Source organism: Acinonyx jubatus, chromosome A2 (genome assembly GCF_027475565.1).
Source record: "Acinonyx jubatus isolate Ajub_Pintada_27869175 chromosome A2, VMU_Ajub_asm_v1.0, whole genome shotgun sequence".
In the NCBI taxonomy this organism is placed as follows: Eukaryota; Metazoa; Chordata; class Mammalia; order Carnivora; family Felidae; genus Acinonyx; species Acinonyx jubatus.
In genome coordinates, this window is record NC_069383.1 from 148,274,900 (window position 1) to 148,296,669 (window position 21,770).

General features: G+C 50.5%; 1 protein-coding gene across 4 annotated transcripts; it reads left to right on the forward strand.

Moving 5' to 3' along the window:
* On the forward strand, positions 1–21,593 carry SHISA5 (shisa family member 5). 4 transcript variants are annotated; one of them, XM_027038651.2, is made up of 6 exons: positions 89–277; positions 2,623–2,779; positions 12,429–12,512; positions 19,780–19,895; positions 20,044–20,256; positions 20,373–21,593. In XM_027038651.2, exons 1-6 carry the CDS (start codon positions 211–213, stop codon positions 20,450–20,452), a joined length of 717 nt encoding a protein of 238 aa, XP_026894452.1. In that variant the 5' UTR covers positions 89–210; the 3' UTR covers positions 20,453–21,593. The 4 variants fall into 4 exon arrangements, with proteins under 4 accessions (XP_053075426.1, XP_026894452.1, XP_026894453.1 ...); XM_027038652.2 differs by having other exon boundaries at positions 90–274; XM_053219451.1 differs by lacking the exon at positions 2,623–2,779 and having other exon boundaries at positions 1–274.
* The last annotated feature ends 177 nt before the right edge of the window (positions 21,594–21,770 follow it).

Here is a 21,770-nt window from a genome sequence, read left to right on the forward strand (position 1 = left end):
GGGCCTGGCCGGCAGGCTGGGAGGGGCGTCCTCTCCCCTTCCCTCGCCTCGCCCTCCTCCCCTCCGCTCCCTCCTCCGGGCGGGGTTCCCGGAACAGGCCGCCGGGGCGGGGCGAGGAAGCGGTGGCCGCACGGGTCGCTGAGGCTGCGGCTGCACCTCGACCCCTGTTTCTTCTGTCCGTCTGTTCTTCTGTCCGTCCGCCACCCAGCTATGGCTGCGCGTGTCCCCGGGCCACGGATCCTCCTGCTGCTGCTGCTGCTCCCGCCGCCTCCAGGTGGTGAGCCTTTGGGGGTGGGGGGAGTTTGTCCCGGGCGGGGACAGTGTGTAGGGGAGCGGGGCAGCCACGTCCGTGCGCCCCTGGCGTGAGCCCAGGCAACACCATCCCCACAGTGTCCCGCACCCCATTAACCGCGAGGCAGTCAGCCAACCCTCAGGACTGACCTGACCTCCACCGCAGCACCCCTCCCAGTCTGAACTGACACTGCCCAGACCCTAGGAAGTTGCCACCATTGCTCTGCCCGGGAATGGTGGTGGTGGTGGTGGGGTCTGTGCTCCCTCACGTGTTACAAGGGATTGGGTCCCCAGGGGCTGGGGTAGGAGTCCCCGCCAGTCCTTAGCCTAGGGTGGTGGCAGCAGGGAGGCCTGGCCCCTCCATCAGAGGCTTTCCCTTGGGCTCTGTTTACTGGTGGAAGCCCCTGCCCGGTTGAGGCCGGTCTCCCGGGGTTGGAGGAAACATCACTGTGTGTGTGTTGACGGTAGACGGATGATTCACAGGCGGAGGAGGCCAGGCTGGGGGCCTTTTAGGGGTAGGAATTGGAACAACCCCTTGCCCAGCCAGAGGAAGCGCATGATCCCTCTGGGGTGAGTGGCTTCCTCTAGGAGAAGGGCTTTATTTCCTGGGGGCTGAGATGAATGTGGGGACCTGGGGTGGGAAAGTGAGAAGATGGAGCCCAGGTCCCTGGTCCAGTGAGATCTGGGAAGCCTCCTCCACTGGGAAGTGTCTGGGGCCCAGAAGAGCATTTGTGTCATGGGCTCTTGGCCCAGACAGCGTCAGCGTTGTGTCTTCAGTCCCAGCTTGGAGGCTGGGCCGTGACTGTAAAGGCTGTAAAGACCCTGCTGAAGGTGGCTCACCCGAGTAACCCAGTAGCATGGGCCATGCTGACCATACCTACTATCCTACCTACTACCAGGGTGAGCCTGGTAGTGGTCAGCTCCTCTGGCCTGCAGCTTTGCCCAGAGCAGGGTTCTGCCTGAACCTGCCAAGAGCAGAGCACCCCTCCCCCGCCCCCATCCCATTCCTAGTTATCTCTTCTCAGGGAGGCCACTCAGTGCCTCTTTCTGTGGGCCTTGCTCTGTACATGGTCTCCAGACACTGCACGCTGCCCCGGGGCCCTGGCCACTCTGGGTCTCTGGGTTCCAGGTGCTGTGTCAGCACTGTTTCCAGGTGAAGTAGCCACACTTCATGGTTTATCAGCTACCACAGTCATCTGGGCCTTACTGGATTGGGTGTTCTAAGTGGGGGTCTGCCCAGGCACGATCCGGGACTGCCCCCTCCTGCTGGTGGACACTAGGTCTCTGCTAATATAGCCTCAGGATGCATGGGAACATTTGGCTGTAGCATCTTCCTGGAAGTTTGCAAGGCTTGTGGTCTCTCAAAGCCCTGGTCACTTCCCACACTTGTCAGCCAGGTCCTCTCAGCATGGCCTGGTACAGTGAAGTGTTGTCTATACCCCAGCCTGGGGGAATATCCTTAGATCCCAGTTTTGCTTGGGAGCCTTGTAATGGTTCTGGGACTCCTAGTGGTGCCACTGCCTCGGAGCCCTGGCCACTGAGGGCATAAACATTTTCTAGGTACCCGCTGCAGCCCTAGCCCAGGGCTAATTGTTTCACAGACTCTTATATGGTGGGTGTAACTGTAGCCAATGGGGAGTTGGTCTGGAGACAGCCTGTCGTGTGGTCTGTGAGGGCCAGGCCCCTGCAGTCCAGTGTCTAGCAGGGGCCCAGGCCCAGGTGAGGAGAGGGAATAAGGATTGAGAACTAGTTGGTCCAGTGCCTGGGCCCCAGCAGCTAGTTGGGGGTATTACTGTTCAGCTCTGTGATTGCTGGGCTTGGGCAGTTTCTGGAGGAGGGGGCCTGGAGTGAGGCCTTGTAGGATGAGTAGATTTGAAGGTGGGGAATGGGAAGCAGGCATGAAGAATATAGTCAGAATGTGGGTAGAGTTGGAAAGCTGGAGTGACCGTCAAGGCCTTTTGCAGTCCAAACCCTGTTTTGTGGACTCTGGACTTGATCCTGAGGCAGTAGAGACCAGGGATGGTCCGAGAGCAGGAAGTAGCCCAGTCAAACTCCCACTTAGAAAGGTCAATCTTCTATCAGAAGGCAAGTGGCTGGTGGGGGAGGAAAGGGGGCTGGTTAGGTGCTCTGCTGTGGGACAGGGAAGAGGGCAAGGCTGACAGGGGCTTCGGCTAGAGGTGGCCAATGACTAGGATGGTTCACAGATGGCTCAGATGCTTTTGCCTGCTGGCAGTGCTGGGAAAGGGGCTGTGCTAGCCAGGACATGGCTGAGATCTGGCATGAGGCCTGGCCCTGTGGCCACAGATTAACAAGTGTGTTTCTCTGCTCCAGTCCACAGTGAAGTGTGTGTGGCTTCCCGTGGACGCATCCTCTTCCCTGAGTCCTGTCCTGATTTCTGCTGTGGCACCTGTTACAAACAATACTGCTGCTCTGATGTGCTGAAGAAATTTGTGTGGGATGAGGAAAAGTGTTCTGTGCCTGAGGCCAGGTGGGTGCCCGGTGGTCGCAGTGGGGGAGGCCTGAGCCTGCCCCGAGCAGGAGTGTACATGAAAGGGAAATAGCCCTGCCCCTCCGGCCTCTCAGCCCCCTCGAGGTGGTAGAGCACTGGACCAGGGGTGGGGGTGGTCTCTCAAAGGGGGTGCCCCTATTCTGGGCTGAGCTCCCCAGAGCTTGCTCACTTAGCCCCTTGCCCCTTTCCCTGCGACCCTAGAGGACTGCAGCTCACCCACCTCACTCAGCCTTGGGCTGAGCAGGTTTCTCGGGGCTGGTGGCCTCAGCTGGCCCTGTGGCTCACCCCGGGTATGTACCTGGATGTGTACCTGTACCAGCAAGGTGCATGCCTTGGTGTGAGTGTACCCCACAGTTCGTGCATGCACCTGGTGGAGGATTGTATGTGATTTGTGTAGGTATCATCCTGTGGGCCCTGGAAGGCACGTCTCACTGCGCCGTGCCTGTGTCCTCTTGGTCTGGCCCCTGGATTTGCATTGCATCTCGGTTTAGGCTGTTTCATGGGCTGGTCCCAAGGTCTCCCTTTGCCACATCTGTGTTTTATGTTTGGTCGCAGGTATAGAAACGGTTGAGATGGTCAAACTTCTCAGCTCATGGCAGGTTGATTATCATCAGTTTGGGCAAGACCAGCCCCTGTCATCTTACATATTTACTTTAATCTCACATGACCATTCCATTTCCCTCTCACTCCATAGGCTACCAGTGTGTATGTCCTTTTCATGGTTTGGGTTTTATTTATTTATTTATTTATAAATTAAATTAAATTAAATTAAATTAAATTAATTTTTTAATTTATTTTTTATTTTTAAAAGTTTATTCATTTATTTGTATTTTTATTTTTTATGTTTTTTTAATTAAAAAAATTTTTTAAATGTTTATTTACTCTTGGAGAGAGAGAGAGAGAGAGAGAGAGAGAGAACGTGAGTGGGGGAGGGGCAGAGAGAGAGGGAGACACAGAATCCGAAGCAGGTTCCAGGCTCTGAGCTGTTAGCATAGAGCCCGATGCAGGGCTCGAACTCACAATCTGTGAGATCATGACCTGAGTGAAGTTGGTTGCCCAACCGACTGAGCCACCCAGGCACCCCACGTTTATTTATTTTTGAGAGAGACCGAGTGCATGCACATGCACGCTTGCGCAAGTGGGGGAGGGTCAGAGAGAGACAGGGACAGTGGATCGGAAGCTCTGGCTGACAGCAAAGAGCCCGACATGGGACTCGAACTCACAAACCTTGAGATCATTACCTGAGCTGAAGTCGGACCTTTAACTGACGAGCCACCCAGGTGCCCCTATTTATTTAAAAAAAAAATTTTTTTTTATGTTTATTTATTTTTGAGAGAAAGAGTGAGAGAGACAGAGTGCAAGCAGGGGAGGGGCAGAGAAAGAGAGGGAGACACAGAATCCAAAGCAGGCTCCCAAGCTCTTAGCTGTCAGCACGGAGCCTGACACAGGGCTCGAACCCACCAACCATGAGATCATGACCTGAACCGAAGTCGGAGCTTAACCTTAACTGACTGAGCCACTCAGGGGCTGAGCCCCTGAGCCACTGAGCCCCTCCCACCCATTTGTTTTTAAGTTTATTTATTTATTTATTTTGAGAGAGAGAGAGCGCGTGCGTGCCTGTGTGCATGTGCATGTGTGTGCCAGCATGGAAGGGGCAGAGAGAGGGAAACAGAGGATCCAAAACAGGCTCTGTGCTGACAGCAGAAAGCCTGATGAGGGCTCAAATTCACAAATTGTGCGATCATGACCTGAGTCAAAGTCACATGCTTTAAATGACTGAACTACCCAGACGCCCCTATTTTTTTTAATTTTATTTGAGAGCGAGAGAGTACAAGTGGGAGAGAGGGGCAGAGAGCCACTTTGTGCTTTGCAAAATGTACATTGTTTTGTGGGTACAATGAACTCTTTTACCTTTTGCATTCAGCACAGCGTCTGTAAGACCCATCCATGTTGCATTGTGTACATCCGGCCTGTGCCCACCCCTGTGGTGTCGTTCTCTTTGGTCTGAGTCCTAAGCTTGCTATCCTAGATAATTGTGATGGGCATCCTCCTGTACTTCCTATCTCCTTTTATGGAACCATGTGAGAATTTTTTGGAAGTGTGCATGGGAGCAAATTGCCAGGTTAGTGAGATGTATGTAATTACTGAATAAGAAAGTGCTCTTGGGAATGGCGACACCAGGCTGCATACACTGCCAGCCACACCTGAAGATTACTTCCAACCTTTTGGTGTCCTTACATTTATGCATGTGTCTTTTTTAAAGAAATCCATTCCAGTAATTTTTTAAAATACAGGAGCATTTCATTTAAATTTAGTGTAATATTGTACTGGGACTATATTTGCCATCTTATTTTGTGCTTTTTATTGGTCTCTCTCCTATTCATTCTGTACTTCTTTCTTTTTAACTTACCATATTGTTTTGGTTTGTTTTTATTCCATTTTTTTCTTCTACTGTTTATTTCTTTTATACTCTGTATTGCTTTTGCTCCTTCTTGCCTCATTGCACAGGCTGGGACCTCCAGTGCAATGTTGAATAGAAGTGATGAGAGCAGATATCTCTTTCTGGGTCTCAATTTAGGAAGAAAACATTCAGTATTAAGTATGATGCTAGCTGTAGCTTTTTCATTGGTGCCTCTTATCAGAATGAGGAAGTTGCTTTCTATTTCTAGTTTGCTTGGACTTTTAGTCATGAAGGGATCTTGAATTTTGTCAAATAGTTTTCCTGCATCTGTACTTTCTCCTAGGTAATTACTCTTTAAAAAAAAAATCTTTTAAGTTCATTTATTTATTTTTGAGAGAGAGAGAGAGAGAAAGAGAGAGAGAGAGAGATTGCACAAGTGGGAGAGGGACAGAGAGAGAGAAGGAGACACAGAATTCAAAGCAGGCTCCAGGCTCTGAGCTGTCAGCATAGAGCCCCACATGGGGCTTGAACCCACAAACTGTGGGATCATGATCTGAACCAAAGTCGGATGCTTAACCAACTGAGCCATCCAGGTGCCTCAGTCTTTTTCATAGTACTGTAAGTAGTATAGTTTAAAATTCTCATTATGTATTGATACAGAGAAAGGTAATAAATTTTAATAAATTGACCTTGTATCCAGAAACTTTACTAAATTTACTTATTAATTTGAGTGATTTTAATTGAAATTTTTTAGAATTTTCTACAAAAATAGTCACATCATGTACAGTTAATGTCTTATTTTTTCCATTCCAATTCTTATACTTTTAATTAATTTTTCTTGTTTTATTACACTGGCTAGGATCTCCAGTACAATGATGATTGAAAGTGGTGATAGGTAGCATTCTTGTTTCTGGTTCCAGAGGGAAAGCTTTCATCATTTCCTGTTTAAAAAATGTTTGCTGTAGTTTTGTATGTGTGTGGTTTTTAATGTTTATTTATTTTTGAGAAGAGAGAGTGTTAGTGGGGGAGGGGCAGAGCTGGGGGTGGGGGGGTGGCGGGAAGTTGGGGAACAGAAGATCTGAAGCAGCCTTTCTGCTGACAGCAATGAGCCTGACGCGAGGCTCAAACTCACAAACTGCGAGATCATGACCTGAGCCAAAGATGGATGCTCAACTGACTGAGCCACCCAGGCTCTCCTGCTGTAGTTTTTTTTTTTTTTTTTTAAGACACCTTTTATTAGACTAGGCTTCTGCTATTCTTCCCCCCCCCCCATTCTAATAGTGATATTAAGAACTCTTTTTCACAAACCTTTGGTGCCTTAAAAAAATTCTGTTTCCAACGTTTATTTATTTATTTATTTATTAAACGTTTATTTATTTTTGAGACAGAGAGAGACAAAGCATGAACGGGGGATGGTCAGAGAGAGAGGGAGACACAGAATCCGAAGCAGGCTCCAGGCTCTGAGCTGTCAGCACAGAGCCCGATGCGGGGCTTGAACTCACAGACCACGAGATCATGACCTGAGCCAAAGTCGGACACTTAACCGACTGAGCCACCCAGGCACCCTGTTTATTTATTTTTGAGAGAGAGAAACAGAGTGTGAGTGGGGGAGGGGCAGAGAGAGAGGGAGACACAGAATCTAAAGCACAGAGCCTGGCACGGGCTTGAACCCATGGACCTTGAGATCATGACCTGAGCTGAAGTCAGACACCCAACCAATTGGGCCACCCAGGCAAATATTTGGCGCCATTTATTTATTTATTGTTTATTTTTTTAAGTTTTTTTTTTTTTTAACATTTATTCATTTTTGAGAGACAGAGACAGAGCACAAACAGGGGAGGGACAGAAAGAGAGGGAGATACAGAATCGGAAGCATTCTCCAGGCTCTGAACTCTCAGCATGATGTGGGGTTTGAACCCAAGAACTGTGAGATCATGACCTGAGCTGAAGTCAGATGCTTAACCGACTGAGCCACCCAGGAGCCCCTCTTTGGTGCCTTTTAAAAGGAACATATTTCAGGGCGCCTGAGTGGCTCAGTTGGTTGAGCTTCTGACTTGGCTCAAGTCATGATCTCATGGTTCAGGAGTTCAAGTCCCACATCGGGCTCTGTGCTGATGGCTCAGAGCCTAGAGCCTGCTTTACAGGTTCTGTGTCTCCCTCTCTCTCTGCCCCTCCCCTGTTCGTACTCTGTCTCTCTCTCCCTCAAAAATAAATAAAACATAAAAAAAAAAAAAGGAACATATTTCTGGGGTGCCTGGCTGGCTCAGTTGGAGGAGCATGTGACTGTTGATCTTAGGGTCATGAGTTTGAGCCCCACATTGGGGACAGAGATTATTTAAATAAATAAAAATTTCGAAGGAACATATTTCTTTTGGGTAAATATCTTGGAGTAAAATTGCTGAGTCATTGGTGCATGTGTTCAGCTTCCAGATACTGGCAGATACTTCCAGTTTTCTAACACTGTACCATTTACACTCTTGCCAGCCATGTATGAGAGTCCCAGTTTTCTATACATCCTCTCTAAACTTGGCATTGTAAGTCATTTTTAAAAATTGAGCTATAATCACATACAGCAAAATGCACAGGTCTGAATGTTTCAGTTTGATGAGTTTTAATAAATGTATACTTCTCACATATAATATCTCAGTCAAGATCTAGATCATTGCTATTGCCTAGGTTTTAATTTCAGTAATTTTGATGAATGTGTGGTGATACCTCATTGTGTTGTTTTCTTTTAAGATTTAAGTCTTTTGAGATTTATTGTGACTCATTTTATGACCCAACCTATACTGTACCTTGGTAAATGTTTCATATGAACCTGAAAAATGGTATATTCTGCAGTTGTTGGGTATAGTGCTTTATAAGTGTCATGTCAAGTTGGTTGATAATAGTGTTTAGTTCTTTTCTGCCTTTTGGTTTTGTCTGCTTGCTTTATTGATTACTGGAGACCACAGATATGTTTGTTGTTTGAGTTCTGTCAATATTTGCTTTATGAGTTCTGATGCTTTGTTATTAGGTGCATACATATTTAGGGTTGGTTTGACTTTCTGATGAATTGTTCATCTTATCATATGTAATGTCCCTCTTTATCTCTTGTATAACCATTGTAAGCCTCAAAGACAGTATTTTAATTGTTTTTGACAGTGAATATTTATTTATTTATTTCAATATGAAATTTATTGTCAAATTGGTTTCCATACAAGACAGTGAATATTTATTTACATTTATCCATATCTTTATCTTCTCGCTGCTTCTTATTGCTTCCTGCATCTTTAAGCCTCAACTGAGATCATGTTCCTTCTGCCTTCATGCAGGTATGCTGGTGTCAAATTTTCTTGGTTTTTGTTTCTCTGGAAATGTCGTTATTTCACCTTCCTCCTCAAAGTATATTTTTCCTGGTTATAGATTTCTAGGTTGGCAGCTACTAACTTCTCTCAGCACTTTAAAGCTTTCATTCCATTCTTTTTTTTTTTTTTTACATTTATTTACTTTTTTAGCAATCTCTACACCCATCATGGGGATCAAACTTATGACCCTGAGGTCAAGACTCATTGCATACTGGGGCGCCTGGGTAGCTCAGTCGGTTAAGTGTCTGACTTTGGCTCAAGTCATGATCTCACAGTTGGTGAGTTAGAGCCCCGCATTGGGCTCTGTGCTGACAGCTCAGAGCCTGGAGCCTGCTTCGGATTCTGGGTCCCCCTCACTTTTCTCCCCCTCCCCCACTCGCACTCTCCCTCTCTCTTTCAAAAATAAATAAACATTAAAAAAAAACAACAACACTAAGAGTCATTGCATACCCCTCCAACTGAGCCAGCCAGGCACCCCGTGCCATTGTCTTCTGTTGTCTATTATTTCTGTTGAGAAACCAGTTGACAGTTTAATGATTGCTCCTTTGCAAGCAATATGGTTTTTCTGACTACTTAAAAAAAAAATTTTTTTTTTAATGTTTATTTTTGAGAGAGAGACAGAGGAGTGGCAGGACTGGGAGACAGAATCCGAAGCAGGCTCCAGGCTCCAAGTTGTCAGCACAGAGCCTGATGTGGGGCTTGAACCCATGAACTGCAAGATCATGACCTGAGCCAAAGTTGGACACTCAACCGACTGAGCCACCTAGGCGCCCCTGTTTATTTTTGAGAGAGAGAGAGAGAGAGAGAGACAGAGTACGAGCAGGGGAGGGACAGAGAGAGAGGAGACACAGAATCCGAAGCAGGCTCCAGGCTCCAAGTTGTCAGCACAGAGCCTGATGTGGGGCTTGAACCCATGAACTGCAAGATCATGACCTGAGCCAAAGTTGGACACTCAACCGACTGAGCCACCTAGGCGCCCCTGTTTATTTTTGAGAGAGAGAGAGAGAGAGAGAGAGACAGAGTACGAGCAGGGGAGGGACAGAGAGAGAGGAGACACAGAATCCGAAGCAGCTCCAGGCTCTGAGCTGTCAGCACATAGCTCAGCGTGGGGCTCAAACTCATGAACCATGAGATCATGACCTGAGCTGAAGTCAGACACTTAGCCAACTGAGCCACCCAGGTGCCCCAATGATTGTTTATTTATTTTTTATTTTATTTTTTATATATATTTTTTAAAGAAGCTAAGTATTTATTTATTTTTAAAAAATTTTTCTTAACGTTTATTTTTGAGACAGAGAGAGACAAAGCATGAACGGGGGAGGGTCAGAGAGAGAGGGAGACACAGAATCTGAAACAGGCTCCAGGCTCTGAGCGGTCAGCACAGAGCCTGATGCGGGGCTTGAACTCACAGACCGCGAGATCATGACCTGAGCCGAAGTCAAATGCTTAACCGACTGAGCCACCCAGGCGCCCCATTTATTTTTTATTTTTATTTATTTTTTAATTTTTTTAATGTTTATTTATTTTTGAGAGAGAGAAAGCATGAGCAGAGAGAGACAGAGACACAGAATCTGAGGCAGGCTCCAGGCTCCAAGCTGTCAGCACAGAGCCTGATGTGGGGCTCAGAGCCACGAACCAGGAGATCATGGCCCGAGCCAAAGTCAGACAGTCAACCAACTGAGCCACCCAGGTGCTCCTGTTTGTTTATTTTTGAGAGAGAGAGAGAGAGAGACAGAGACAGAGACAGAGACAGACAAAGAGAGACAGAGCGTGAGCAGGTGAGGGACAGAAAGAGAAGGAGACACAGAACCTGAAGCAGGCTCCAGGCTCTGAGCTGTCAGCACAGAGCCCAATGCAGGGCTCAAACCCACGAACCATGAGATCGTGACCTGAGCCAAAGTTGGACACTTAGCTGAGCCACCCACGTGTCCCTTTCTCTTTGGTCTTGTATTCATGTTGTCTAGTGTCCTAGTGTTTCTGAAAACTTTGTAATGTGTGCCTAACATTACATTTGCAAAATTGACTGTAGAAATTTGGAGCTCAGGACTTCTGAGGAGAAGTCTTGCTTTTGCAGGGACACGGCACTCTCAGACCACCTTGGCCTAACTGCAGAGGCCAAGAGGATTAGGAGCTCAGCTCTCTGCTCACTTTCTCCCTTATTCTTGGGGTGCAGCTCTTTAGGTCTCATCCCCAGTTGGTGGGAATCATCAGAGAATCATCGTCACTTGGTGGGCTCTGAGTCCAATCTCCATTCAGCCCCTCAGCTGCCCCTCTGAAGTTGGCTAGTGCCCTCGGGAGCAACAGGGCCTCAGATGCCGGGTTAGCTTCCCTGGGTCTCTCTTTCCAGCCTCCCACACACCAGCTTGGCATCCTCTGCTCTGTTATTGCTCACCAAAGCCTACATACTGATTCTTTTTTTTAAGTTTTATTTATTTGAGTCATCTCTATACCCGACCTGGGGCTTGAACCCATGACCTGGAGATCAAGAGTTGCATGCTTTTTTGACTGAGCCAGCCAGGAGCCCTTGCTGTCTGATTTTTTAAAAGTATTTTCTCCTCAGCTTCAGTTTTCCTTCAAATTTAGGGTGTAGTTGTTCCTCATGCTTTTGAATTTTGTTCTTCATTTAATTTTGGAAAGTTTCAATATATACAAAAACAAGAGAATAATAACTCCACATCCATGACCTGCTTCCATAGTTACCGACACTCTGACCATACACTTTCCACCACTTTTTTTCCTCATTAATTAATTAATTAATTTTTTAACGTTTATTCATTTTTTGATAGAGACAGAGTGCGAGTGGGGGAGGGGCAGAGAGAGAGGGAGACACAGAATCCGAAGTAGGCTCCAGGCTCTGAACTGTCAGCACAGAGCCCAACGCGGGGCTCAAACTCACAGACTGTGAGATCATGACCTGAGCTGAAGTCGGACGCTCAACCAACTGAGCCATCCAGGTGCCCCTTTTCCTCATTATTTTAAAACAAAATAAAAATTAAACCATCATAAAAATTTCTCCTCAAATGTTAGTTTTTATCTATACAAATGAGTCCTTTGTAAAGAAATATAATCACTGTATCAATAGTACATTTAGCACAATTAACAGTAATTCATTAATAATTTTCTTAAAAATTTTTTTTTATTTTGAGAGAGACAGAGCACGAGCAGGGGAGGGGCAGAGAGAGAGGGAGAGAGAGAATCACAAGTAAGCTCCACACTGTCAGTGCAGATCCTGACGCAGGGCTCAAACTCACGAAACTGTGAGATGGTGACCCGAGCCGAAATCGGGAGTTGGACGCTTTACTGAGCCCCTACCATTTCTTTTTTAACTTTGTGACATGGTAATCTTCCTTTGCTGATTTCTAGCTTAGTAGCATTGTGGTTCGAAAAGATACTTTGTATGATACCAATCTTTTCAAATCTATTGAGCCTGCCAGGCCTTACCTGTGGTCTGTACTGGAGAACGTTTCCATGTGCACTTGAGAAAAATGTGTGGGGGCGCCTGGGTGGCTCAGTCAGTTAAGCGTCGGGTTATGATCTCATGGTTGATGGGTTTGAGCCCTGTGTCAGGCTCTGTGCTGACAACTCAGAGCCTGGAGCCTGCTTCAGATTCTGTCTCCCTCTCTCTCTGCCCCTCCCCCCCCCCGTCTCAAAAATAAAATAAACATTAAAAAAATTAAAAAAAAAAAAGAAGAATGTGTGGCATTCTAGCCTGAGATCCTGGTGTGTGTGATAGTCGTGCTCAGGAGGCCATTAGGGCTACTTGCTGGCCCCGTACAGGACTGGCTTTCGTGCATGTTGTGTGTGTGCACTAAGGTAGCATTTGTTCCTGGTATGCTGGGTGGGGCTCGGATGTATTAACTGTGACTTTTCCTCTTTGCAGTGTGTCCACTGATATAGAGCCACTGGAGCAGCTGGGCTCAGCGCTGAGGTTCCGTTCCAGCTTGGACAGCGACCCCATGTCAGGGTAAATAAAACCTGCAGGCTGCGTGCATCTTCCTGGCCAAGATGACAAGGGGCTTAACGGGCTAGAGTGAGGGCTGGGGGGACTGGGATGCCGCAGGGTCATTGTAGTGACTAGCCCCAGAGACTGTCCACCAGGTCCCTTGCTCCTCATGTTGGAAAGTTGTGTCCTCAATCATCGTACTTAGGAATGGGAGGACTATGGTTGGCAGTTGAAAGGCCAAGGGTAGGGGTCCATGTTGACCTAGGTGATAGGGAGAGCATGATGGTGACGGTGGTGACAGGGATGGTGTGATCGTGACGGTGACGGGGCAATGGTGGTGACGCGGTGGGGCTTTGGTGGCGATGGTGATACAGTGATGGTGGTGATGGTCTCAGGGCAATGGTGGTGACGGGGCGACAGTGATGGGTGAAGAGGTGACGGGGTGATGGCGGTGGGCGATGGTGGTGCAGGTGCACGGTGGTGAGGTAATGATGGAGCGCGGTGAAGATGCTGGGACAACCGATGACACCCAGTCCCCGTGTCTGGGCTTGTGAGTTATGGTTGCTGTGTCAGGGCCCTTCTGTCAGGGGGCCAGGGAACAACCCAATCTTTGAAAGCTCAGTTCCCTTGGCCAGTTTCCTGCTATGTCTTGTTGCCACCATGACCAGGTGTTGTGACACACGTTTCATGCAGATGGAGTAAGCGTGCAGCCACTGGTGCGTTTTCCTGGTGGGGCCTGTTCCACGTGCCGCCTGCCCCTGCCCTGGTGGATCTAGAAGCCCCTTTTGGGAGAAGATCTGCCCAGGCCTGGTTGCCCCTTAGGAGGAAGAGACTTTGGGCTCAGGGCTTGCACGGGGGTCCAGGTGCTTGCCTGCCCCATCCTGCCCTGTGGGCCTGGGTGGATGTGGAATCAGACGGGGCACCTGGGAGTGGGGAGGAGAGAAGTGCAGCCTGTGGTCCCTCCTCAGTGCCCAGGGCCCGGCCTCTGTACTCCCGTCTGCTGGCTGATCCTGCCCCCTTGGCTGACTGGGGACTGACGCCTCGATGAGCCCCTCCCTCCACATCCAGGGAATGCCCTTCCACTGTTGAGTCCCAGAACTGTGGCTTTCAGATGGCCCCACAGGATGTTCTGATGTCTAGCCAGTGTGGGCCGGGGGCAGCCCAGGGGTGGGCCTTGTCCTGAGGACAGCGGGCAGCATGGGGTTCTGGGCAGTGCTCGTCTGAATGGTGTTTTAGGAAGACCACTCTGGCTGCTCTATGGAGGATGAAGGCAGCAGGCAGGGACGGGGTGGCGGGTGGCTAGTGGGAGGCAGCCATGGCTTCCCAGTCCAAGGTGTTGGGAGGCCAGAGGGAGACTGGCTTTGGTGGGGTGCTATGAGGCTGGAGACGGGCATTCAGCAGCTGCGCTAGGGAGGCGTGGGGGAAGCTGGTCTCTGTTGACAGGGCCAGAGGTCTGGCCCTGTGAGAGGATGTGGGACAAGGAGTGGGTTTGGGGTGAAGGGCTCAGGTTGGGTGGCAGGAGTGTGTTGAGGACTGAATCTGAGGGTCAGCAACGTTTGAAGAATGGCCTCAGGAGGAGCTGAGCGGGAGGGTTCAGAAAAGTGGGAGGAAGGAGGAAGACGCCCGGTCCGTGGGGTATTGAGAAATGTGGATGCCATACCACAGAGGCCATGGCACCTGTGGCAGGAGCCGTTCAGTGCAGTGGATTGAAGAGTGAGTTGGAAATGAGTAGGGTGAAGTGAGTGTAGACAGCTTCAGGGAGATATCTGGCTGTGAACCAGTGAGGAGTAAGACAGGAGTTGGAGGAGGAGTCAGGGTGAAGAAGGGCTTCTTCGGTGCTGGCGGAGACTTAGGCTGGGAAAGGGGACAGAGGGGACGCTGCAGAACAAGGTCCCTGAGGGGCATGGGAGGAATGACTGCTGGGGCTTGTGGCAGGCAGTTAGGGAGGTGACTGGGATGAGCCCAAGAGCACCTGTCGCTTCTTGAGGTGTGCACCAGTCACGGAACTGGTGAGCGGGGCCACACGCTGCAGCGTGCACACCACTTGCCTGGTGGGGGTGCCTGTGCCTCCTGCCCTGCCTTTGCCCTTCATGCCTCCTGCCCCAGATGTGCTGCCCACTGAGAAGTGCTGACAGTAATGCTGTTGACTTGCCCCCACCCTGCTCTGCCCCGTCTCTTCTCTGCTTTCTTACCAGAGCCCCTGTGTCTCACATGACACCTGTCTTAATAAAGGTTTAGGGCTTGGGAAGCAGGTACCGGGCAGGTAAAAGGGCACGGTCACCAACGACACTTCTGTGAATGCCCTCAGGTGGCTGCCTGTCCATTCTCTCAGGTGGGCATCTGTGTGCTGCCCCCTCGGCCAAGGGTGCTGTTTATCCACTGGAGTGTGGGCTCCTTGGTGGGTCCGGCACCTACTGCCCAGGCCATGGCTGGGAGCTCCAGGGAAGCCTCGATAGAAGGAAAAACCCCTTGTCTGCCTCTGTGAGTGACTCCTTGGGTTCCCCAAGAATGAGGCACCAGCCCAGAGCACAGGGACCCAGATGAGACTATTTCTGCCTGTCACAACCTGGATGGGTGATATCTTCCCTGAATGTGGCACTGTGCTCCCTATGGTGTGGCCATGTTATCCATGGGCCTGGAGTTGGCCCAAGTCTTCTGCCTGCTCCCCACCTTTGGTAGGTGAGCCCCATCCTGCCCTATTGAATGGTCAGTGGCTGTGTCCCTTTTTGGCTTGTTCCCTCCCCAAAGCTTCCTTGCTCCTCTGTCATGGTTCTTTTGGATCCTGATTTCATTGTCCCTTCCCAGTCCCTTGCTACTCATGGGATGGTCAGGCAGGATTGGCATGTTTTTAGGCACCTGACTGGTAGGATGCATGGCTTCAGACCCCAGGCAGGCTGCTGCTGACCCTCCATCCTGACTCTGCTGTGACAGTTTGTGGGAAAGGCATACAGGTCCTTGAGGTGAGATGAGGCAGTGGTGCACCTGTCCTGGCCCTCCCAGCATCCTTTCTGCAGCTCTCACACCCACTGTGTCATGGCCAGTCCCCTGTCTTGCCAGCATCATGGTGAAAGTGCTGGTGTCCCTGCTCCAGAGATGGCCTTTTCCCAGTCTGAACATTGGGAGTCTTTGGCCTTCTGGGACCCCCCAGTTCAGCCCCACCTGCTCCCTGCCTGGGCTGACTCTATTTTTTGAACTTGCCCTTTGGTGTCTTTGATCTGGGAGGTAGCCCCAACCTTGGGAATATCATTCCTTCCTCTCAGAGGCATGGTTCAACTGGAACTGTGGCCATTGGTACCACAGACCCCTGCCACACTGCAACCACCCCTCAAATATTACCCTTCCCCAGAACATCATGCCTTGCTGTTCTACGAGGTGCTGCCCCTGGGTCCCTGAGTGAGTTTTTCATTCATTAGATACTTATTGAACACTTATTGTATGCTAGTCACTGGAGTTACAGTGATGGCCCAAAACAGGTGCAGTCTGTACCTCTGTGAATCCACGGCTGGAGGCAAGGTACATGTTAATCAAATGCTCACACTGAGTGTTTATAAACTGAGGTAGACAGGAAGTTCTTACCTGAACTTATCTGCATGGTCAGGGGAAGTGTTCCTGATGAAATAATATTTTGAGCTGAGTTCTGAAAGGTGAACAGAAATTAATTACATGGGGGTGAGACAAAGAGAAGAGTGGACCAGGCAGGAGGCACTGCATGTGCAAAAGGCCCTGAGGTAAGATACAGTATGGGGCTTTGCAAAGCTGAAAGGAAGGTGATGTGGCCAGAGCACAGAGAACAAGGTAAGGTGGGAGCCCCAGACCACACAAGTTTTATTTTATTTAGACTTTATTAATTAAAGATTAAAATTTGTCTTATTGTAAGTTTTACTATCTGGTGAGACAAATCCTAGATACCCCCCCCTTTTTTGTAAACTATAATATATGTACAGATAAGTACAAATAGATGCACATAATTTATCTCTTTTTAATTTTTAAATTTTTTTAAGACTTTTTTTTTTGGTGGTGGGGGGGGGGGGGCACCTGGCTGGCTGTCATTTCAGCATCCGGTTCTTAATTTCAGCTCAGATCATGATCCCAGGATTGTGGGATCGAGCCCTGTGTTGGGCTCAGTGCAGAACGTGGAGCCTCCTTAGGATTCTCTCTCTCTCTCTGTCTCTCTCTCACCCCTTCTGCCCCTCTCCCCTGTCCATGCTCTCTCTCTCTAAAAGAAAATTTAGGGGTGCCTGGATGACTCAGTTAAGCATTCTACTTCAGCTCAGGTCATGGTCTCACCATTTGTGAGTTTGAGCCCCACATCAGGCTCTCTGCTGTCAGCATAGACCCTGCTTCAAATCCTCTGTCACCCTCCCTCTCTGCCCCTCCCCCCACTTATGCTCTCTCTCTCTCTCTCTCTCTCTCTCAAAAAAAATTTTTTTTAATGTTCATTTATTTTTGAGAGAGAGAGAGAGACAGAGTGCGAGTGGAGGAGTTGCAGAGAAAGAGGGAGACACAGAAGCTGAGCTGTCAGCACAAAGCCCGATGTGCGGCTCGAACCCATGAGCCATGAGATCATGACCTGAGCTGAAGTTGGATGCTTGACCGACTGAGCCACCCAGGTGCCCCCAAATTTTTTTAAAATAAAATTTAAAAAAATATTTTATTTATTTATATCTATTAAAATATCTGAGCTTTTTTTTTTTTTTTTTTAAGTTTATTTAAGAGAAGAAACGTGCATGCATGAACACGTGCAAACAGGGGCGGGGCAGAAAAGAGAGAGAGAATCCCAGGTAGGCTTCGTGCTGTCCGCATGGGGCCCTGGGCCAGGCTAAATCTCACAAACTGTGAGATTATGACCTGAGCCGAAATCAAGAGTCAGATTCTTCACTGACTAAGCCACCCAGGCACGCCAATTTTTTTACTTTTAAGTAATCTCTACACGCAATGTGGAGCTCAAACTCACAACCCAAGATCAAGAGTCATGTGCTATACTGACTGAGCCAGCCAGGTGCCCCAGATACAGTTTAACAAGTAGATTATAAAGCGAATTCCTGTGTGATCCTGAGAGCTATAGGAGCCATAGCAGGCTTTTGAGCAGGAATGACATGATCAGACCTGGCAGGTTGGCCAGGGGCACTTGAGGAGGCACTTACATCATCCTGGCAAGGTAGGCTACTGGCTTGGAACATGTGCTGGTGGGAGAGGGGGTGCTGAGGGGATTCGTGTGTCATCCAGGAGGCCCTGGGGGTTGCTGGTGGGCCTAGATCACTGAAGGTACCCATCAAGGAGGACAGCTGGAACAGGGCTGGTGGGCTGAGTTGGGGCCGAGCAGGAGTGTGGCTTGGGCACTCAGGGCATCTCAGATCCCATGGCAGCGTCTCGGCAGGAGGACGGATGGATAGCCTTGGTGAGAGGCCAGGTCGGGGCACGTGAGGCTGGGGACACAACTCTGGGAGGACCACCTGAACACTTGGCTTCCCTGCCTGCTCCTGGCCCCTCTGGTGCAGCTGGGCCTTGCTGTGTCTTTAAGAGCTCTGTGTTGCTCTTCCTGCCACTGACGTCAGGGATAGGGGAGGGCCAAGATCTGCTTTCCTTTTCCTCGAAAGGGGAGGAGATTGAAACTGAGTGGCCCATGATGGAAAGAGGGGAAGTCCAGGGCTCCTGGCTGCCCTGGAGTGAAGGCAGAGGCTAACATGGGGTGAGCTTGGGCGCCATACTGTGTGTGTGTGTGTGTGTGTGTGTGTGTGTGTGTGTGTGTTTCTTTCTCTCCATTCCTTGGGGGCAGCAGAGGGCCTGGGAGGAGCTTGTGAGTCAGGGGAAGGTGAGGGGCCGGCACAGTGGCCAGTGGTTCCTGCTTTGCAAATGCGGTTGTGTATTTTGGAGTCCAGAGCATGAAAGGTCTGTTCTTCACCTGTCCCTGGGCTGTGAGGGGCCCTGCTGAGGTGGTGCTGCCCCTCCGGACTGTGAGGGGCAGCTTCTCCCCCCAGGTCGGGGCAGGGCGGGGTGGAGTCACAGCCTTCCCCTGGGTCTTCAGTAGAGGCAGAGGCCCTAACAGCTCGCCAAGCTTCTTCCAAGTTTTATTTTTTAATTAAAAACAATTGTTTTTGAAGTAGTCTCCATGCCCAGTGTGCGGCTTGAGATCAAGAGTCTCATGCTCTACCAACTGAGCCAGTCAGGTGCCCCTCCTTCCATGTTTTTTAATTTTTAATTTTAGAGAGAGAGAGAGTGCGAGTGGGGTAGAGGGGAGGGGACGGGGTGGGGGCGGAGAGAGAGAGAATCTGAACCAGGATCCATGCTCAGCATGGAGCCTGACATAAGGCTCGATGTCACAACCCTGGGATCATAACCTGAGCTGAAATCAGGAGTTGGACGCTCAACCGACTGAGCCACCCAGGCACCCTGCTCCTTCCATGTTTTAGGTGCAGTCAGCAAGCATGTACATTTTCTTAGAATAGAGCTTGGTCCCTTGGCACCTGTGGAGGAGAACAAGGGTCTCTGTCTGCCCTTGAAAGTCAATTTTAGTGACCTTCCTGCCCAAAACTCTTCTTTCTTAAAGCCCCTCCACTCTGTTGTGGTCCTTGCTGAGGGCCCGGCATCAGGCCCTTCCGGAAGGCAAGATTACCTCCAGCACGCCCATATCGTCTACCTGTTTCATTGTTCACCGGCCTGCAATACTGGCCAGAGTGCAGGAGCCCACCCACTGGTACAGTGCTTGGCATCCAGCAGGCTCACTGTCACTCCGGGAGGCCAGCAGCCCTACTCCGGGGCCAGTGCTGAGTCTGTGTTCTCTTCGTGCCTCTCCTCACGCTTCTGGCCACACTGACCTCGGCTCTCCTGGAATTTCTCCCCATCTTTGTCCCTTGTGCTTCCACAGTCATTTTACCTTCAACATCTGCCTCCTGCACTGGGCTGTGGGCTTCCGGAGGCCAAGGGCGGGTCTGTCTCACCCACTGCTGAGTTTCTGGTTTGTGGCATGTGCTCGATAACCGTCTGCTGACTAGGCGGAGGTGGCCAAGACGGGTGTATGGTGGGGAGGCGCCGGAAGAACTCCCTGCCGTGCTCCTCGGGCGGGGCAAGAGGGGTAGACCTTGGGTGCTTTATACAGACTCATAAGACAAACCCCATTTTACACGTGAGGAAACGGATTCTGAAAGAGGTTCAAGCTACACAACCTAGATGTTGCTCTGTGTCGCCCAGAGTCTCCTCTGGCAAGAGGGGTGCCCCTGGGAATGGTGGGGTGTGGACTCTGTCCTGGGCAGGGGCGAGAGGCCCTGGGTCATGATCGGCTCTTTGGCAGGTTTGGGGCAACCGTAGCCATCGGCCTGACCATCTTTGTGCTCTCTGTCGTCACCGTCATCATCTGTTTCACCTGCTCCTGCTGCTATCTCTACAAGATGTGCCGCCGGCCACGTCGTAAGCACGCCCACCCCCTCCCCACCCCGCCGTGACCCTTGGTGTATGGGGCGCAGACCCCAGGCGGCAAGGGGAGCTGAGCGGCGCCCTGGCTTGGTTAAGCCCGAGCGAGGGGTGGCAGTGGTCCTGACTGGGATTCTCTTTGCAGCGGTTGTGACCACCACCACGGCCACCACCGTGGTACACACCCCTTACCCTCAGCCTCCAAGTGTGCCGCCCAGCTACCCCGGACCGACGTACCAGGGCTATCACCCCATGCCCCCGCAGCCAGGGATGCCAGCGGCACCCTACCCGACACAGTACCCACCACCTTACCCCGCCCAGCCGTTGGGCCCCCCGGCTTACCATGAGACATTGGCCGGTGAGTACCAGCTCTGCCAGCTCTGACCCTTCCTGAACCCCCTAAATCTCCTGCCTCTGCCCCCTCACACTGCAGCCCCCGTGCTCATAACCAACCAGTGTCCTCTCTATTTTCAGGAGGTGCGGCCATGCCCTACCCTGCCACCCAGCCTCCTTACAACCCAGCCTACATGGACCCCCCGAAGGCAGCCCCCTGAGCATGTCCCTGCATCTGGGGCTGCCACCATGTGTGTGTACGTGTGGGTGCGTGCGCGTGTGAGACTGGGTACGCAGGCATGGTCCTTTTCTCCCCGTGCGTGGTGCGTGAGTCCTGTTTGTACACGAGACTTCTTGTGATGCTGACGTGGTGGGAAGCAGTCCTTGCCAGAGTTGCTGGGACCCTACTTTGTTCTCTTCCTCACTTGAAATCGTGCTCTTTTGAAATCTCAAACAAAATTCAAAGACTGGGGTGAGTTCTTTTCCATACCACCCCAGGGAGACCAGGTGGGGCTTGTGTCATGCTAGGATAGTACAGCTTTCCGTGGGCAGCGTGCATATATGTTCCAGTTTCGGTGGAGTGGCTAGCCACTGCTTGAGGCCATGGCCTGTTCCCCAGGGCGTGGGGGACTCTTCAGAGAAACAGAGCTATGATGCAGGCCTGTGGGTGAGGTTTGGGACCTGGCTAAGTTGGGTTTTAATCCTTTCAGCAGATGTCCCATAGTCCCCAGATCCTGTGCTGTGCCCAGTGGAGGGTGGGCAGCCTCCTGAGATCAAAACGCTTCAGGCAGAGCCCCACCCGTCCCTGACCACTGTCTGACTGGATGGTCCCTGCATTCTTCCTGGCACCGCCCAGAGGGCTACATCCACCCACAGTTCTGGCTGCCCTGGCTGGCCATGACCCCCATCACAGGTAGGCAGGGTAGCCTCTGTCCACCGGCACACTCAGGTGTCCTCCCTGCAGTGTTATTTCCTTTTTAGCCAAACATTTTGCCTGTTTTCTGTTTCAAAGTGTGTATGATAGTTGTTGTGAGGCTGAGACCCCTGAGTCCTGGAGGAAAACTGGCCCACAGTCTGACCTCTGATAGTCCCTGCTTCTCCCGTCACCAGCTTCAACAGAACATCCAGCTCCCAAACCCGAGTCCACAGTGTGTCTTGGCACCTGGGACACCTGGGCCAAGGGGCTGTCTGGACCAAAGGTGCGGGGGGGCCTCGGTGGCTGCTCTGGCCCAGACACGAATACCTCGGTGTTCCCCATTCCTCTGTTAATATCTCACCAGATCTGTCTTAGCTTTGTGCCTGTTGATGTGTTTGAGAGCCTAGGGTCTGCACCTTTGTTTATAATAAATGCAAACATTTGGGGCTGCTGCCTACTTTCTTCAGAGCCTTGGCTACTGGGACAGGGCATTAGGCCATGTACCATTTTCATCCACCTCTTGGATTTACATGCTTTCTCTGCCTTCCCTGGGCTCAGACGTCTGGCCATCCTGCTAGAGAGGGTGAAGGCAAAGACTGTGGCACCCTCCGTGTCCCCCTCCC

Bases quoted from the DNA above. Each gene is read 5' to 3' on its own strand.
- SHISA5 (XM_027038651.2), top strand. From the start codon at position 211: ATGGCTGCGCGTGTCCCCGGGCCACGGATCCTCCTGCTGCTGCTGCTG. The intron at 12,513-19,779 runs GTAAATAAAACC...GCTCTTTGGCAG, and splicing joins GACAGCGACCCCATGTCAGG to GTTTGGGGCAACCGTAGCCA. The intron at 19,896-20,043 runs GTAAGCACGCCC...TTCTCTTTGCAG, and splicing joins GATGTGCCGCCGGCCACGTC to CGGTTGTGACCACCACCACG.